The 13,906-nt window shown below is 40.5% G+C and overlaps 4 protein-coding genes across 4 annotated transcripts; 2 read left to right on the top strand and 2 right to left on the bottom strand.

Moving 5' to 3' along the window:
- The first annotated feature begins 850 nt into the window (after positions 1–850).
- LOC311065512 (toll-like receptor 2) lies at positions 851–3,295 on the top strand. Its single transcript, XM_084085894.1, has 2 exons — positions 851–889; positions 1,345–3,295. The coding sequence occupies exon 2, from the start codon at positions 1,374–1,376 to the stop codon at positions 2,703–2,705; it is 1,332 nt and encodes a 443-aa protein (XP_083942020.1). The 5' UTR covers positions 851–889; positions 1,345–1,373; the 3' UTR covers positions 2,706–3,295.
- A 1,656-nt stretch (positions 3,296–4,951) lies between these two features.
- LOC311065337 (uncharacterized protein) lies at positions 4,952–9,788 on the top strand. The gene is made up of 17 exons (XM_084085615.1): positions 4,952–4,983; positions 5,088–5,161; positions 5,265–5,315; positions 5,415–5,546; positions 5,637–5,711; positions 5,789–5,871; positions 6,217–6,327; positions 6,531–6,659; positions 6,807–6,943; positions 7,038–7,246; positions 7,341–7,406; positions 7,512–7,620; positions 7,839–7,963; positions 8,211–8,324; positions 8,432–8,599; positions 8,966–9,116; positions 9,687–9,788. The coding sequence occupies exons 7-17, from the start codon at positions 6,296–6,298 to the stop codon at positions 9,755–9,757; spliced, it is 1,311 nt and encodes a 436-aa protein (XP_083941741.1). The 5' UTR covers positions 4,952–4,983; positions 5,088–5,161; positions 5,265–5,315; positions 5,415–5,546; positions 5,637–5,711; positions 5,789–5,871; positions 6,217–6,295; the 3' UTR covers positions 9,758–9,788.
- A 46-nt stretch (positions 9,789–9,834) lies between these two features.
- LOC311065338 (putative UDP-sugar transporter protein SLC35A4) lies at positions 9,835–11,601 on the bottom strand. The gene has a single exon (XM_084085616.1). It carries the CDS (start codon positions 11,584–11,586, stop codon positions 10,615–10,617), a length of 972 nt encoding a protein of 323 aa, XP_083941742.1. The 5' UTR covers positions 11,587–11,601; the 3' UTR covers positions 9,835–10,614.
- Positions 11,602–12,140: 539 nt separating this feature from the next.
- Positions 12,141–13,565, bottom strand: LOC311065340 (SLC35A4 upstream microprotein-like). Its single transcript, XM_084085618.1, has 3 exons — positions 13,539–13,565; positions 12,783–12,881; positions 12,141–12,348 (listed from the first exon to the last, which is right to left on the bottom strand). Exons 1-3 carry the CDS (start codon positions 13,551–13,553, stop codon positions 12,151–12,153), a joined length of 312 nt encoding a protein of 103 aa, XP_083941744.1. The 5' UTR covers positions 13,554–13,565; the 3' UTR covers positions 12,141–12,150.
- Positions 13,566–13,906: the final 341 nt, after the last annotated feature.

The raw sequence follows: 13,906 nt of genomic DNA, 5'->3' as shown, positions 1-13,906 counted from the left end.
ATTCAGACAATATAGAGCATCACCAAACCCAGTACTGTTTTTTTTTTTTATGAAAATGTCAACTTCCTGTTGATTTTACTTTTTGAATTCTGGATCCGGATCCGCGGATCCAGTCCAGGTTTTCTACTTATTAAAAATGGCAAAATCAACAGGAAGTTGACATTTTTATTTAAAAAAAAAACAGTACTGGGTTTGGTGATGTTCTATATTGTCTGAATCAACTTTGTTTGCGTTCGTTTTTGTGCTAAAAGAGTGACTTTGAGAGCTGTTTTACCGTACAATGTAAGTCAATGAGGAGCATATTTTGAATTATCAATTTCTAATCAATGGAGCAATTATTTTTTATTTCTTGCCCACCTTTGGAGTTACATCATGGCAAGGTAACTACACAACCCAAACCTCTACCAAAGTGGTCTTACCCTTTAAAAAGGAGATGGCTGCTGGTGCTCTTTATGGTCAGGGGTAGCGAGTTCCAGTTAACTGCTCCTCCAAATCTAAATGAGCGTTTCCCCATTGTGTGTGTGTGTGTGTGTGTGTGTGTGTGCGTGTGCGTGTGCGTGTGCGTGTGCGTGTGCGTGTGCGTGTGCGTGTGCGTGCGCGTGCGCGTGTGTGTGTGTGTGTGTGTGTTGCCTAAAGTTATTGCCTAAAGTTAACTTCTAAACGTGGTGGTGCTAAACGTTATGACTGCTGTTGGGGGAAACTGAAACCTGATTAGATTAATCATAAATACAGGAGGTTTACAGTAATCCCATCCCATTTATTTCTAGTAAGTGGAAATGAATCAGAGAAGCAGAAGTAAAAAGAGAACAAATAAAGGAAAAGGGACCATGAGTGCTGCTGCCAACAGAACACTTCATTGACCACTGTAACTCGATCAGCAGAAAGGAAGGTGAGTAATTGGTTTCATAAGAATACTCTAATATTGATGTCATGGCTTTTTTCATTACATTTGGCTGAACATTCATAAAGGATAATAGAAAAGTAAAAAATTAAATAAAAAGCAATTTCCACTGGTCCTCAAATATATAAATTAGTAGTTAATGAAGCTGACAATAACAGACAGAAAAGTAATAAATATTTAAACTATACAACTTGAAAAGACTCTCTCTGTGGTCTAATAGTCTGATGACACCAACATACTGTAATGCTTAATTGACCCCAAGGGGAAATGTAGTCAACAAAAGAACAAAATGGTCAATTTGACACAAACGTACGATAAACCAATAACGTTGCAAATATATAATTATATACAGAATTAGCCACTATGTGTGGTAATGAAGGATGTGTTGTTAATTGATCTACAAAGTATTGCCTCTGAAAAATTATTTCCTCTTTGGATTTAAGGAGGACTATACTCTACTTCATTGAGTGAGATGGCAATGTTTCTGCTCCTGCTGCTGGGACACAGCTTAAACTCAGGAATGGCGACCTGTAGCATAGACCCCAAACGTTGTGTGTGCAATGCTGCGGACATTAACAACCCATCTAACATGATGCCTTGTATGAATGCTCTGGAAATGGAGCTGATGGATGGCAGGCTGGATGTGGATCTCATTCCTGGTTTACAGTATCTATCGCAGATACAGATACATAAATTAATTTTCAGAAATATCAACATGTCCTTTGGATTTCTGTCTTCCCTGATCTCAGCATTGCCACATTCTGCGGTTGACGAGATTAGCATAATTTCATCAACCCTTGAACAGGCCACAATGTCAGACACTCAATGTTCTAAAGCTGAAGCCTCGAAAATCAAAACCCTTCACCTGGAAAATGTAACAATGGAATCCTCTCTCCTACAGTCTTCTTATCGGGCATGTCACCAATGGCTGTTAAGCCCTCTAAATAAACTTGATGTGGTCCGTTGTGACTTGGTTGAAATTGAGTGCCACTTGGCTGGGCTAGTAGACAAACTGACTGATCTGGATCTGTCAGAGAACCATCTCTCTGAGACAAACCTGCAGAAGCTCTCCAATTGCTCTCTACAGTTGCAAAGCCTGACATCTCTCAGTCTGAGAGACAACAACCTCACCTCTCTACAGCCATTATGTGAGATCATCCTGCGTTACGCTCCTACCCTAGCCAACCTGGATGTCAGTGGTAACGGTTTCTCCAGATTCCATCATGTGGACTGTCTCGAGGAGATGAAGGCCCTCCGAACGCTCAATTTATCCCACTCGGGGCTCACTAAGGTTGAGTCTCCATTCCCTAAATCTTTGGAAGTGTTGGATCTCAGTCACAATGCTCTGAAGGTATTCCACAGCTCACCACAGGGCCTGCAGAAGCTCTTTCTGTCTCATAACCAGCTCCTAAATCTCCCCTCACTGGATGGTCTGTCTACACTGAAGGTGCTTCACGTGGATGGGAACCAGCTGAGCACTCTGTTGAATGGGACGGATAAAAGTGTGCTGGAACAGTTGAGCGTCCTCAGGGCAGGAGGGAACCCCTATCAGTGTGATTGTGTCCTGAGAGAGACCTGGACCTTTCTAAAGGCACAGGTTGTGCTGGTTGAGGACTGGCCTGAGAGTTTTGTGTGTGCCACACCAGCCAAAGAAGAGGGGATTCTGTTATTTAAACTCCCATCTCCCGAAGGATGCGTGAACCTTACCAGTGGGGCTCAATGCACTGTTTTGCTATACTGCTTATTCAGTTTTCTCTGCTGGTTCATTGTGGTGTTTGACTTATGTTTCCTGATGGCTTCCTGAGGCAACATCCTTGTTTGTAAAAATCTGGAAATCAATTAACCACTTTCAACTTTTTTTTTTTTTTTTACATTTTGCCTATGATAGGGCCCAAAATAGGGATTGATGATTTTATCAATTATTTTGTAACATTTTTAATGATCAATAATTTGTATAATCAATTAAATTGAATTTCTTCTATTAACTGTTTCAGACCTAGACAGGTTAGAACACAAATGTAGGAACAGATTACCTGAAATAGTCACTCAAATTATTGTGCATGCCAATAGGCCTACTGAACTGAAATCTGGATGTAAACATTGTATGAATTTATTACACTTTATGAACATTCTGCGAGGTAATAAATTGGAGAGTTGCATTGTCCCGGTTTACTGTCAATAACACATCTGTTAGACCTGTTGTGTTCCCTTTTTATTTTGTAGTTATGTTTTATTGCGTTCCCTGTTTTTTTTTACAGTCATGTTTTATTGTGTTTTCTGTGTTATTCTGTAGTACAGCTGTATTTTGTAATTCTCGGCTGTCTTGTAATTATCTTCCTATGTATTAATATGGTTTAATATCATCCTATATATCAACATGTTTGATGTAAAATAAACCTGAAATATTTGAATAGCCTTATGTGTTATGAACTTCATGTTCCTCTTCCTAACAGTACCCCTCTGCCCAAACCAGTGAAAGTGTAGTCTGTCTGACATACGTATTAATTATTCAGATCAGTGTAAGCAGATCCTAATGGCCTACTAGCAATGGTTCTCAAGAACACTGTAAACAAAGCTCTTCCTCTGTTAAGATGGATGCACCGGTAAGTACGATATTATATGTACGAACAGTTTCCCACGCAAATGGAGAACAGATTAGTTTGTGGTGAGAGGAAGAATTTGAAGGAAGACTTGAATGCAAAGCCATTGTAGGGCTTTTTTTGTATAACCAATTACTTCTGCATGACTTGGGTTTCACCTATACAGAGCATATCTGATGGAGATCAGAGAGTAAAAGAAGGAGGTGAACTGATCCCAGGTAAAGAAGGGACCAAATGTCAAAGTAAATATTAATTCGAAGCGCTTTTTGTCTGGGTACATGTATGTTCATCTCCAGATAGTACTGTGTTTTTATCTTGTTAACACACAGAGGGTACAGATGGTCTCATTGTTGGTGAAGAAGACAATTCTGGAAAGGAAGAGGTAAAATATCTGTTTAGCTGGTATTCATCACCTCAAATCAATTCAGTGTTAGTGTCTAGATACATTCATGGCTCTAATAATTATATTAAAGACATACTATCTTTAATAAGGAAAGACATTCTTTCTCATTTGTTGAAGTTATAACTCTAGACAACATACAGGTATGATAAACACAATTCAGATCAATTTAAGTAGATCCCAGTGGCCCACTAGCGGCGGTTCACAAACACTGTAAACACATCTCTTCCTCTGTTAAGATGGATGCACCAGTACTCTGCACCAGTACTGTGTGCCTAATGTACGACTACAACAGCCACGCAAATGGAGAACATACTAGTTTGTGATGAGAGGAAGTAAGAATTTGAAGGAACTGTCTCATGCAAGGCCATGGTAGTTTTAGGGCTTTTTTATTTATTTAACACCAATGTCTTCTTTATGGATTGGTTTTCATCTGTACAGAGCATATCGGAAGGAGATCACAGAGTTACAGTGGGGGTTGAACTAATCCCAGGTAAAGAGGGGACCAAATGTCAAAGTAAATAATTTAAAGTGCTGGTTTCTGGGTACGTGTATGTTCATCTCCAGAGTGTACAGTACTGGGTCTTTATCTTGTTAATAGACACAGAGGGTACAGATGGTCTCATTGTTGGTGAAGAAGACAGAAAGAGTGAGGATGACAAATCTGGAAAGGAAGAGGTAAAATCTTCTTTGTCTCTATGCATTCATGGCACAAAAATTTAGCATGTTTTAGATTAGAAAAAAGGTTCTTTCTCATTAGATCAAGTTATATAACTATCAATTAGACAACATACAGGAATGATAAACACAACTCAGATCAATTAGACAACATACTGGTATGATAAACACAACTCAGATCAATTACGACTACAACAGTTTGCCAAACAAATGGAGAACAGATTAGTTTGTGACAAGAGGAAGTAAGCATTTTAAGGAACTAGTCTCCTGCAAAGCCATTGTAGTTTGTAGAGTTTTTATTTTTATTTAAAACGGCTATTTCTTCTGTATGACTTGATTTTCATCTGTACAGAGCATATCTGAAGGAGATCACAGAGTTACAGTGGGGGTTGTACTAATCCCAGGTAAAGGAGGGACCAAAGTAAATAATTGCTTAATAAGTAATAAGTGCTGGTTTCTGGGTATGTTCATTTCCAGAGAATATACTGTGTATTTATCTTGTTAACAGACACAGAGGGTACAGATCATGTCATTGTTGGTGAAGACAGAAAGAGTGTGGACTACAAATCTGGAAAGGAAGAGGTAAAATACCAGTTTAACTGGTATTCATCACCTCAAATCAATTCAGTCTCTAGAGTCTAGAAGATGCATCCATGGCTCTAATATGTAGTATGTTTTTAATTAGGAAAGACGTTCCTTCTCGTTTGATCAAGTTATAACTCTAGACAACATACAGGTATGACAAACACCTGCTATTTGTAGCTACTGCATGTTTTGAAATATATAAACAACTGTTATGTTGGCGGATTTCCTGACTTTGAATATGAATCTACAGACAATTCATCCGGGGTTCCTCCAGACTCTCATTGAGGCCACTTCCAACGGTTACAATGGAACACTGTTGATTGGTGGGAACCCCAGGACAGGGAAAGATGGCTTCCAAATAGACCACGATATCATCCAACAGGTGGGATAAATAGCAGAACTACAGTCTAAACAGTAGCATCTTCCATGGACTGTTATACTACTACTAACAGATGGCAACTTTGTCTTATAGGTTTTGACAAGTTTGTTTGGTCATATATCATCTGCGGCGAAAGGAGAATTGTTGAGCACCGTGTCTTGTGTTCAGGTATGTCCTGTTGTACTGTATCCTCTGTCTGTTCATCTATCATGCTCATTACCTGCTGACTGTTGCTGTGTTGGTAGTTCTACCCAGATGAGACTGCTGTGGATGTCCTGAACTCAGGGAGACAAGCTCTAAAACCTGTGTGCCACCCGATCCTTGGATGGTGTGTAAGAATGTTTACCCTGTTAAGCAATATGAATTAACCATTTGAACCTATTCTTGGTCATTTGCTGAAAATAGCAGATCTACATGCTCACAACACATCACAGCATGGCGTCTTATGAGCTTGTACTGTAGATCTGCAATTTTCGGCAAAGAGATTTGGTGTAGAAAAAACCTGAAAAAAGCATGGTTCCAAGTACAGAGCCCACACCGGTCAACTAAGTAATACTTTACTAAGTATAGAGGGTTTACATAATATTAATCACATCAAACATTCTGCAGAATCAACGGAAACTGGATGTGATATTTGAAATGGAATCTAAACGTTGTTTTCTTCTTGCCTCAGTGTTGTTGGAGGGCTGTGTGAGGCGTCTGTGTGCTCAGCAGAGGAGGCCTTCTCGCTGTATGAAACAGGCACAAAAACAATGAAAGACAATGCAGGCATTCTCTTCAGCAGGTACAAGTACGCCACGTATTGGATCACAGGTTAGAGTTAGCAAACCCTGGCTATGTTCATTATACTTAATTACTGATTGAATTAATTGTGTCTCATCACAATATGTATTACTGTCAGAGAGGAGTGATTTGATTGTGTCTGATCAAAACTGTACCTTTGTCTGTGGGTGTATTGTGTTTGACTCTATGTCCTACGTGCCCCAGGTGTACTTCCCTGTTCTCGGTAGCTGTTGAGTGGAGGATCAATCAAGAAGAAGCAGATCCTGAGTTCTATCGTGTCAGACTACAGATGTTCAGCTTGGCTGGTGGAGCCAGCAAGACTGACCTCAGAGGGTCAGTTATATGTTAAGTATCCAACATACAGGTATACAGGATAAGGTATCTAACACTGTTCTCCTAAAACCATGAAATAACTGGCAGAGGCTTTTTTTATGTATCAACTGTTATACACTAGTATAAATTAAGCTTTACCCTCCGCAGTGTCTCCCCGCTAGTAAAAGTACTGGACCAAATCCAATCTGGAGCCACAACTAGTGACAAGCTCCTTCCTTTCCTCTTGATGGATGCATTAAAAGGAAACAGCAAGACAGTGTTCCTCTGCTGTATTCAACCACAAGGTCAGAGGTCAAACACCAACCACCCCTCCACACATTGCTTCCACCAATGAGGAAAGAAATTGAATTGACCTCGCCTCTCCCATCAAATCCCCAGGTCTTTTGGATGAGGTCCCCTCTGGCCTGGAATTGGCCCAGAGGGTGAGAGGTTTCATGACTAAAACAACCTACACTCGCTGGTGTCCAAGGTCAACCGAGCTAGAGATTCGAAAGAACATCTTGGAGCTGAGAACAGAAATGTCTCAGGGGGAAGGTGGTGTGCAGAACAACACCCATAGGCTAGCGGAACTGATCAACAATCTCCAGGTCATTTACTGAATATATGGCTCCATCCATGCTACATCTGTGAAGAAACAGCTTGATGTTATTGCTGAAGTGCATTGTGTGATCTCCCCAGCAGATAGTGAAAAATCAGTCATGGGAGAAGAGAAGGGAAAAGGCGGACAAGATAAAAGACAGAATAATGGTGTATATACATTGTTTGGATTTGCAGTCAAATTGTGTTCACTCATTCTGTTGATAGAGTGCCCAGTGCCACTGCCCAGTCATAATATTGTTATTGATTTGGCAGGGATGCACACCCCCTCCTGGTGATCACAGCACTGACAACAGAGAGACCTCAGACAGGATGAAATATTTAGAGGAACAATTGAGACGGGAAATGCAAGACCACATCAGAGGTACGTGGCTATGCAGAGATGAGCCACTTTCACCCTAGTGTCCCCTTTTTGGGAATGTCACTATAGCAGATCTACAAGCTCACAATGCGTCGCAATAAGACGCATTGTGAGCTTGTAGAACTTTTATATTGAAAAACATAGGGCTTAGAGCAACAGTTCTTTGGTAGATAAAGCGGCCATGTGATGAAATATTTGAGCTGTTGATCTTCTCTCTACAGAGGGAAAAGGCAGTGTGGAGAAAGTCCAGGAGAGAGTAGCCAGAATTCAGCAGCTTAGGGAGGCTCTCAGAGAGGAAATGGCAAAACATGACTTTGCCACAGAGAAATCTGACCTCTCACAACAGGTAATTTAGCTCACAACGTGATGCGACACATTTGAGCTTGTACAGTAGATCAGCTATTTTCACTATATCGTGCAAAAAATTATAGTGCTTAATAAAATGTCTTTTACAAATTCAACCCTGCTAAAGATAATTGTGCACATAAACAATCAGAATTGTAACTCATGCTAATGAAAATTTACATTAAAAAAGTGTAATAATAATTGCCCTGTATTTCCTCTTCTAATTTCTTATGATATATAACAATTAGTCTCAGTCAGAATACAGCAAAGCAAAAGAGCGGAGGAGGCAACTTAAGCAGGATCATGAGAAATTAATTAAAGAAGAGGTGGAGAGGATGGAGAATGAGCTGTCACAGGAACAGGTGCCAGTAGATCATAAGCATCATACTTCATATACACATCACATTTATTGTACATCTGTGTAACTTTGGGGAAGCTGAAACCCCTTTGTCACCATATTTTCCATCAGGTGGAAGGCCTCCAGAGGGAATTGATGGTGCTGACCAGAGAGAGGCGAGTTCTGGTCCTGCAGATGGAGGCCCTGGGCTCTGACGGCCTGCAAGCCGAGAAGGACCTGGACGATCAATACTGGAGACATCAGGAAGAGTTGCACTGTCTGAGGCAGGAGAGCCTCCAGGTATGGCTCGTCAGGACACTGAGTTCACCCTGTAATAGGGTGGTTTGAACGAACAAGAAACAATGGTGATACAAGAAAGAAATCACCATTGAGATTATGTAAAAAAAAAAAAGAGCATAATATGTAAATAGTGACCTGACCTCATCTCTATTTCTGTTACTTTCCCTTTAAGGCAGTGCACAGATACTTTTAAATGCTGGGATTTCAAATAATGTGGAGAATTAGGAGAATGATATATTCTGGCGATTCTCATAAACAATACATTTGTATTACACGTCTGGTAAACCCATTATGAGAAATGCATTACTGGGGATGCTGTTCTGGCTGTTCTGACCTGCATACTGTACACCATGTGTTCCACACCAGGTGTTCAGAGTGTTTCGTCAGGTGAGCGAGGAGCAGAGGAGGCTGTCGGAGGGCAGGTACAGAACTCTGCTCTTAGAGGCCGTCCAGGATGCCGTCTACATGTCTGCCCAGAACCAGCAGCTACAGGCTGACAACAAACAGCTCCGTGCGGGTCAGCCTGCGTGCATTATAAACAATAAACACAAAGTGTGCAAAATAGCACTAACATTGGTTCTTCGGCTTGTAATCATAATGAGAACCTTTTTTGCACCTATCTTAACCGCTTATGCCCTATTTAAATTTAAACTAAATGGGGACGCCAGGTTGAAAGTGGTTAAAGGTGCCATATAGCACCTTTGTCAAATGCTATATACTGTAGCAGGGGTTTTCAACAATGTAAGCTCAGGCCTCCTCAAATGGCCACTGATAATATCAGAAGATAGTCTTTAATTCCACTGTCCTGTTATCACACAAACAGCTGTGGTCTACCTTTCTCCTAAATAAAATAAGGGGGGGGGGGTACAGACTTGACTCAATGCATGGTCAGGGACCACATGCAATACAATACAATACCAAGTTCAAAACCCCTGCTATAATAGAACCATTAGTGGTGCCTAAACTACAGTAAGCTGACGAACCAATAGAGCAACTACACCAACCTCTGTATGTAAAATAAATGAATGTACCTTAGAATGTAATTAATGTACACGGTCGCAAATCTCCTCACCTCTTTCTTTTATAGCCCTGGGAGAGTTAAAGGATGCTCTGGCTGTACAAGGCGACCACAAGGCTGAACCGTTATCGCAACAATGAAGATTTGATGCTTACTGTACATCATGACAAACAAAACTTCATCTCTCTGAAATATATATTTTTTGAGAATATATTTATTGATTTCTTTAAACATTTAATAACACTTTCTTGAACACTTGTTGAAATGGAATAGGGCAGCCATATCAACCATTATCCCAAATGTGATAAAGCATCAATCTGGAATTTAGTTTAATGAACAGAACATTATTTAAACAAATCTATACGGTGGAGTATGTTACCACAAAATAACTAAAACATCTTTCCACATCTTCCAATGAGAAATTGTGACCCTGGTTTCAGGTAGGAAAGTTAGTTCTGCCTGAAGCTCTTAAGGACAATCTCCCATGTCTCCACTTCTCAAGCAGAGAACTTTCTTTAGGAACAGTGGTAGAAACCAGGTTTGAATCCCGGGTAGGACATGAAACTTACAGATTGCAGCTTTAACTTGTAACACTGAAATTGTTTACATTTGATGCAGGCTGACCTAAATAAGGCAAATATAGACAGTGCACATTTAAAGAATGTGTTGTGAAAAACATAAATGTGTTATAGAGTCTGGACGTTGATAAGTGACTGCATTTTATAGCTATGGAAATGTGAACCTATTGTAAATAAAATGACAATTTAAAAGGAAATGCAAAATAAAAACCACTCAAAAAATATGATTAACAAAACAAAGGACCTTAAAGTGGAGAAAACGGTTGTACACAGTAACATCCTCAGCGTTAATTTATCCATTTGTGCACTGACTCTCAGAGTTAAATGAACATTCAGGATTGTACAGAATACGAACCACCAGCAAATAGCAATAGGCAGGTCATGTGGTATGGAATAACTATAGAGCTCAGGATGGTTCACTACCTATAATACAAGTATGCTGCCAGAGCAATCATACAAACTGACAGGAGGAACAGAGGAGTGATCTGCAGTCCTAAAGTAGCCCAGGATAACAGAGCATTGACCAACATGGAGCAGGAGATGACAAACAGTCGGGTGATTCCACTGCCGTGCTTCAGTACCACTGACATCAGCAGGCCATTGGCTGCCTGCCCTGCTATGATGACCCACACAACAGCCGAGTAGCCCTCCAGAAAGCCCTGGTCACCTGCTACACTGGACAGATAGGAGAACCCATTGATGGCCACTCCAAACACGTACAGGTAAATGTTCTGTAAGCTAAGGGGCAGTCGCTGGCTCTTCAGCACTTTCTCTGTGTAGACGGCTGCCAGCCCTGAAATTAAGCAGTATGTCATCACCAAGAAAAGGCCCCAGGCTGTGATATGAAGACTGGTGCCAGCCTCCGCCTGCTCCAGGTCCCCGAGATCCAGGCTGCTGTAGGTGTGGCACACCCCAGCCCCCATGAGGAGCCCCAGGGACAACCACTGGATGACTTTAAGTCTCTTACCCAGACAGAGGGAATAGAGGAGGGCGGTGAAGGCGATCTTCAGATTGCTAAGGACTTGGTATGAACTAGGGTCCATGTAAGCCTGCATGAGAACAACTAGGTTGTTGTTGAGAGCATAGAGGATGGCAGGGACCGCATAGGGGGCCACAAGGACTGGGGATGATCGAACACACAATGAAGTCATGTCCCCACTTAGGAGGAGGGTGGCCAGCGAGACCAGCAGCTTGGTTAACTCGATCATAACAACGCAAGAAGAGGGGCTGAATGGGACTTTAGCATCCACCTTGGTGAGAGCAATGAGTGGTGCATGGGAGCCATAGATGAACACCATCAGCCCAAGGAGGAACGCCCACTGAAGGCCCTTCACCCACTGTCTCCTGCGTCTCACTGGGGAACTGAGCCCCACATTCGGGACAACAATCATTCTGGATACTGTGACTCAAGCAGTACAATAATTCAATAGATCTGTGAACGTCATAGTGCAAAAAACTGAACTCGTAAATATCACAGCTATTTCAAGTGATCGAAATTCTAACATTTCAAATATAAAGCTTTGATATGCAATCCTTTCAATAAGCATGAATCATGATTGGGCTGAATATGAAGCATTTGCAGATTGTTACATCCTTCATTCAAAATTGAACAGGGTTAGATGACCGTGCCAAGCAACAACACTGAGGCAAGCAGTCAAATCTCTGAACAATAATCTTTAGATCTTATAGGCACTAAGTCTGGTACCTTATATGAATTTCTAACATTGATGACCAGAAAGAAAACAAAACAAAAATCAAATAAAAGAAATCCAGTCTTTCATTTTGACACCCAAAATAAAATTCCAGTTAAATCACAATAACCAGATTCCAGTCTTCACAAGACTTCAAGGTTCAGGGCTTCTGCAAAGATCAGCAGTTGCAAAAAATGTTTGTCGTTTTTGGGACCTTAGTACCATAGTTGAAATGGAAGATGAAGGTTAGCAGTCATTCCAGAATTACTTTGGTCCTTTTTTCAAGTTGTTGAAGAAGTCTTTTATGGTCCTTTCAATGTTGGGCACTTGATAGTTTTGTGCCGCATACATGCCAGTCATTGTTCCCAGCAGCACTCCCCCAATGGCAGAAGAACGGAGCTTGGCGACCATATAACCAGCCAGAAATCCTTTCAGGAATGGAGACCCCAACACAGAGCCCCCCTGAAACACAGAAACATACAGTAAAGACATTTGCACTAAATTTGGCCAATGTTTGATAGTATAGTTTGTTGATTAATTTTGATGCCGTAATGGTCTTTTTCATTACTTTCTATCTATTTTGTGGGTCCTGAAAAAGGTCTTAAAAGTCCTTCAATTGTCACCCCATCGATCTGCATCAATTCTGAGTTTTGACACTTAAGTAACATTAATGCAAATCATCATATAAAATAACTCATTCTCGATTTAACTTATATCACAAATACAACTTGTGTTGTGTTGTAACAATGTTTATGTTGCTATTTTGGTCAGGTCACTCTTGAAAAAGATATTTCAAGACACTTATCAATTTCAATGACTCTTTTACCTGGTATAATGCAATAATAATAAATAATATTAAGCATATAAAGAATGATGAACAAACCACACCAACATACCTGAGGAATTCCTACTGAAACCTCCTTCTCCACTCTCTTCTGAATCTCCTCCAACTGATTCTTAAGCAGGGCCAGATCCTTCAGCTGTTTCAGAGGATCCTAAAAACAACCATTCGTGTAAATGGTGATTAGTCTACTGATACAATCACTGCATATATCCAATGGTGGAAAAAGTACTCAAATGTTTTTACTGCAATGTAGAAATACTCTGTAACAAGCAGATCTGCAATGAGCTTGTAGATCAGCCATTTTCAAATGGCCGAAGTGTATAAAGCTGAAGTGGTTAATGAGTGTTTTGTAATAATAATCAAAATCTTTCAAAATGTTCAAATAATTGTAATGGAGTAAAAGTACAATATTTGCCTCTGAGATGTAGTGGAGTAGAAGTAAAAGTATTGAAAATTGCAAATACTCCAGTAAAGTAAAAGAAATACCTCAAAATTGTAAAGTACAGTACTTAAGTACAGTACTTGAGTATATACTCACTGCTGATTGCGCAATCACTGCATATCAAAAGAGCTAACGTTACTTGAGTTTACATGAAATAACCTTCCTAGTTTAGTTCACAGACTGTGCTTTTCAAAAGACATTTCGTCCAGACTAAAAGCTTATTTTCTGGGTCAAATGTAAGGTTAATTCCAGATATCTTCCACAGAGAGGAGGCTGATAAATCCAGTAACGCTGCTGTCATCTGACAGGACACGTGAAATTAATGTAATTTAACCAGTTTAAAAGTCAAAACACAGGATTATTCACCTTGTCATCCGCCATGTTTGCTCGATGGAAAGCTCTGGGCTCGATTTATAACCCTGTGCTGGATGAATCAAATCTCTCTGGATCAGTGTTGCCATGTCCGCTCATAATAAGCGACTTTGGGCTCCAAAGTCAAGATCTTTTGAAAATAGCAGATCTACAAGCTCACAACGCGTCGCATCGCAACACGTTGTGAGCGGTTGTGAGCCTGTAATTTGGCAAATAGCTGATATAAGCTTACAGTGCTCCGTGTGGCCACTTCTTTTGGGCTTCTTTTCAAAGACCGGGTTGCTTATTTCTCTCACAACATCTGGCAACAATGCTCTGGACTCGATTTGTAACCCTGGATGCATTTCTCTGTGGATTCAGTT

This window comes from Gymnoscopelus microlampas (genome assembly GCF_963454915.1).
Source record: "Gymnoscopelus microlampas genome assembly, chromosome: 18".
Taxonomy (NCBI): domain Eukaryota; kingdom Metazoa; phylum Chordata; class Actinopteri; order Myctophiformes; family Myctophidae; genus Gymnoscopelus; species Gymnoscopelus microlampas.
The sequence above is the reverse complement of the archived record's forward strand: the minus strand, read 5'-3'. Positions and strand labels throughout refer to the sequence as shown.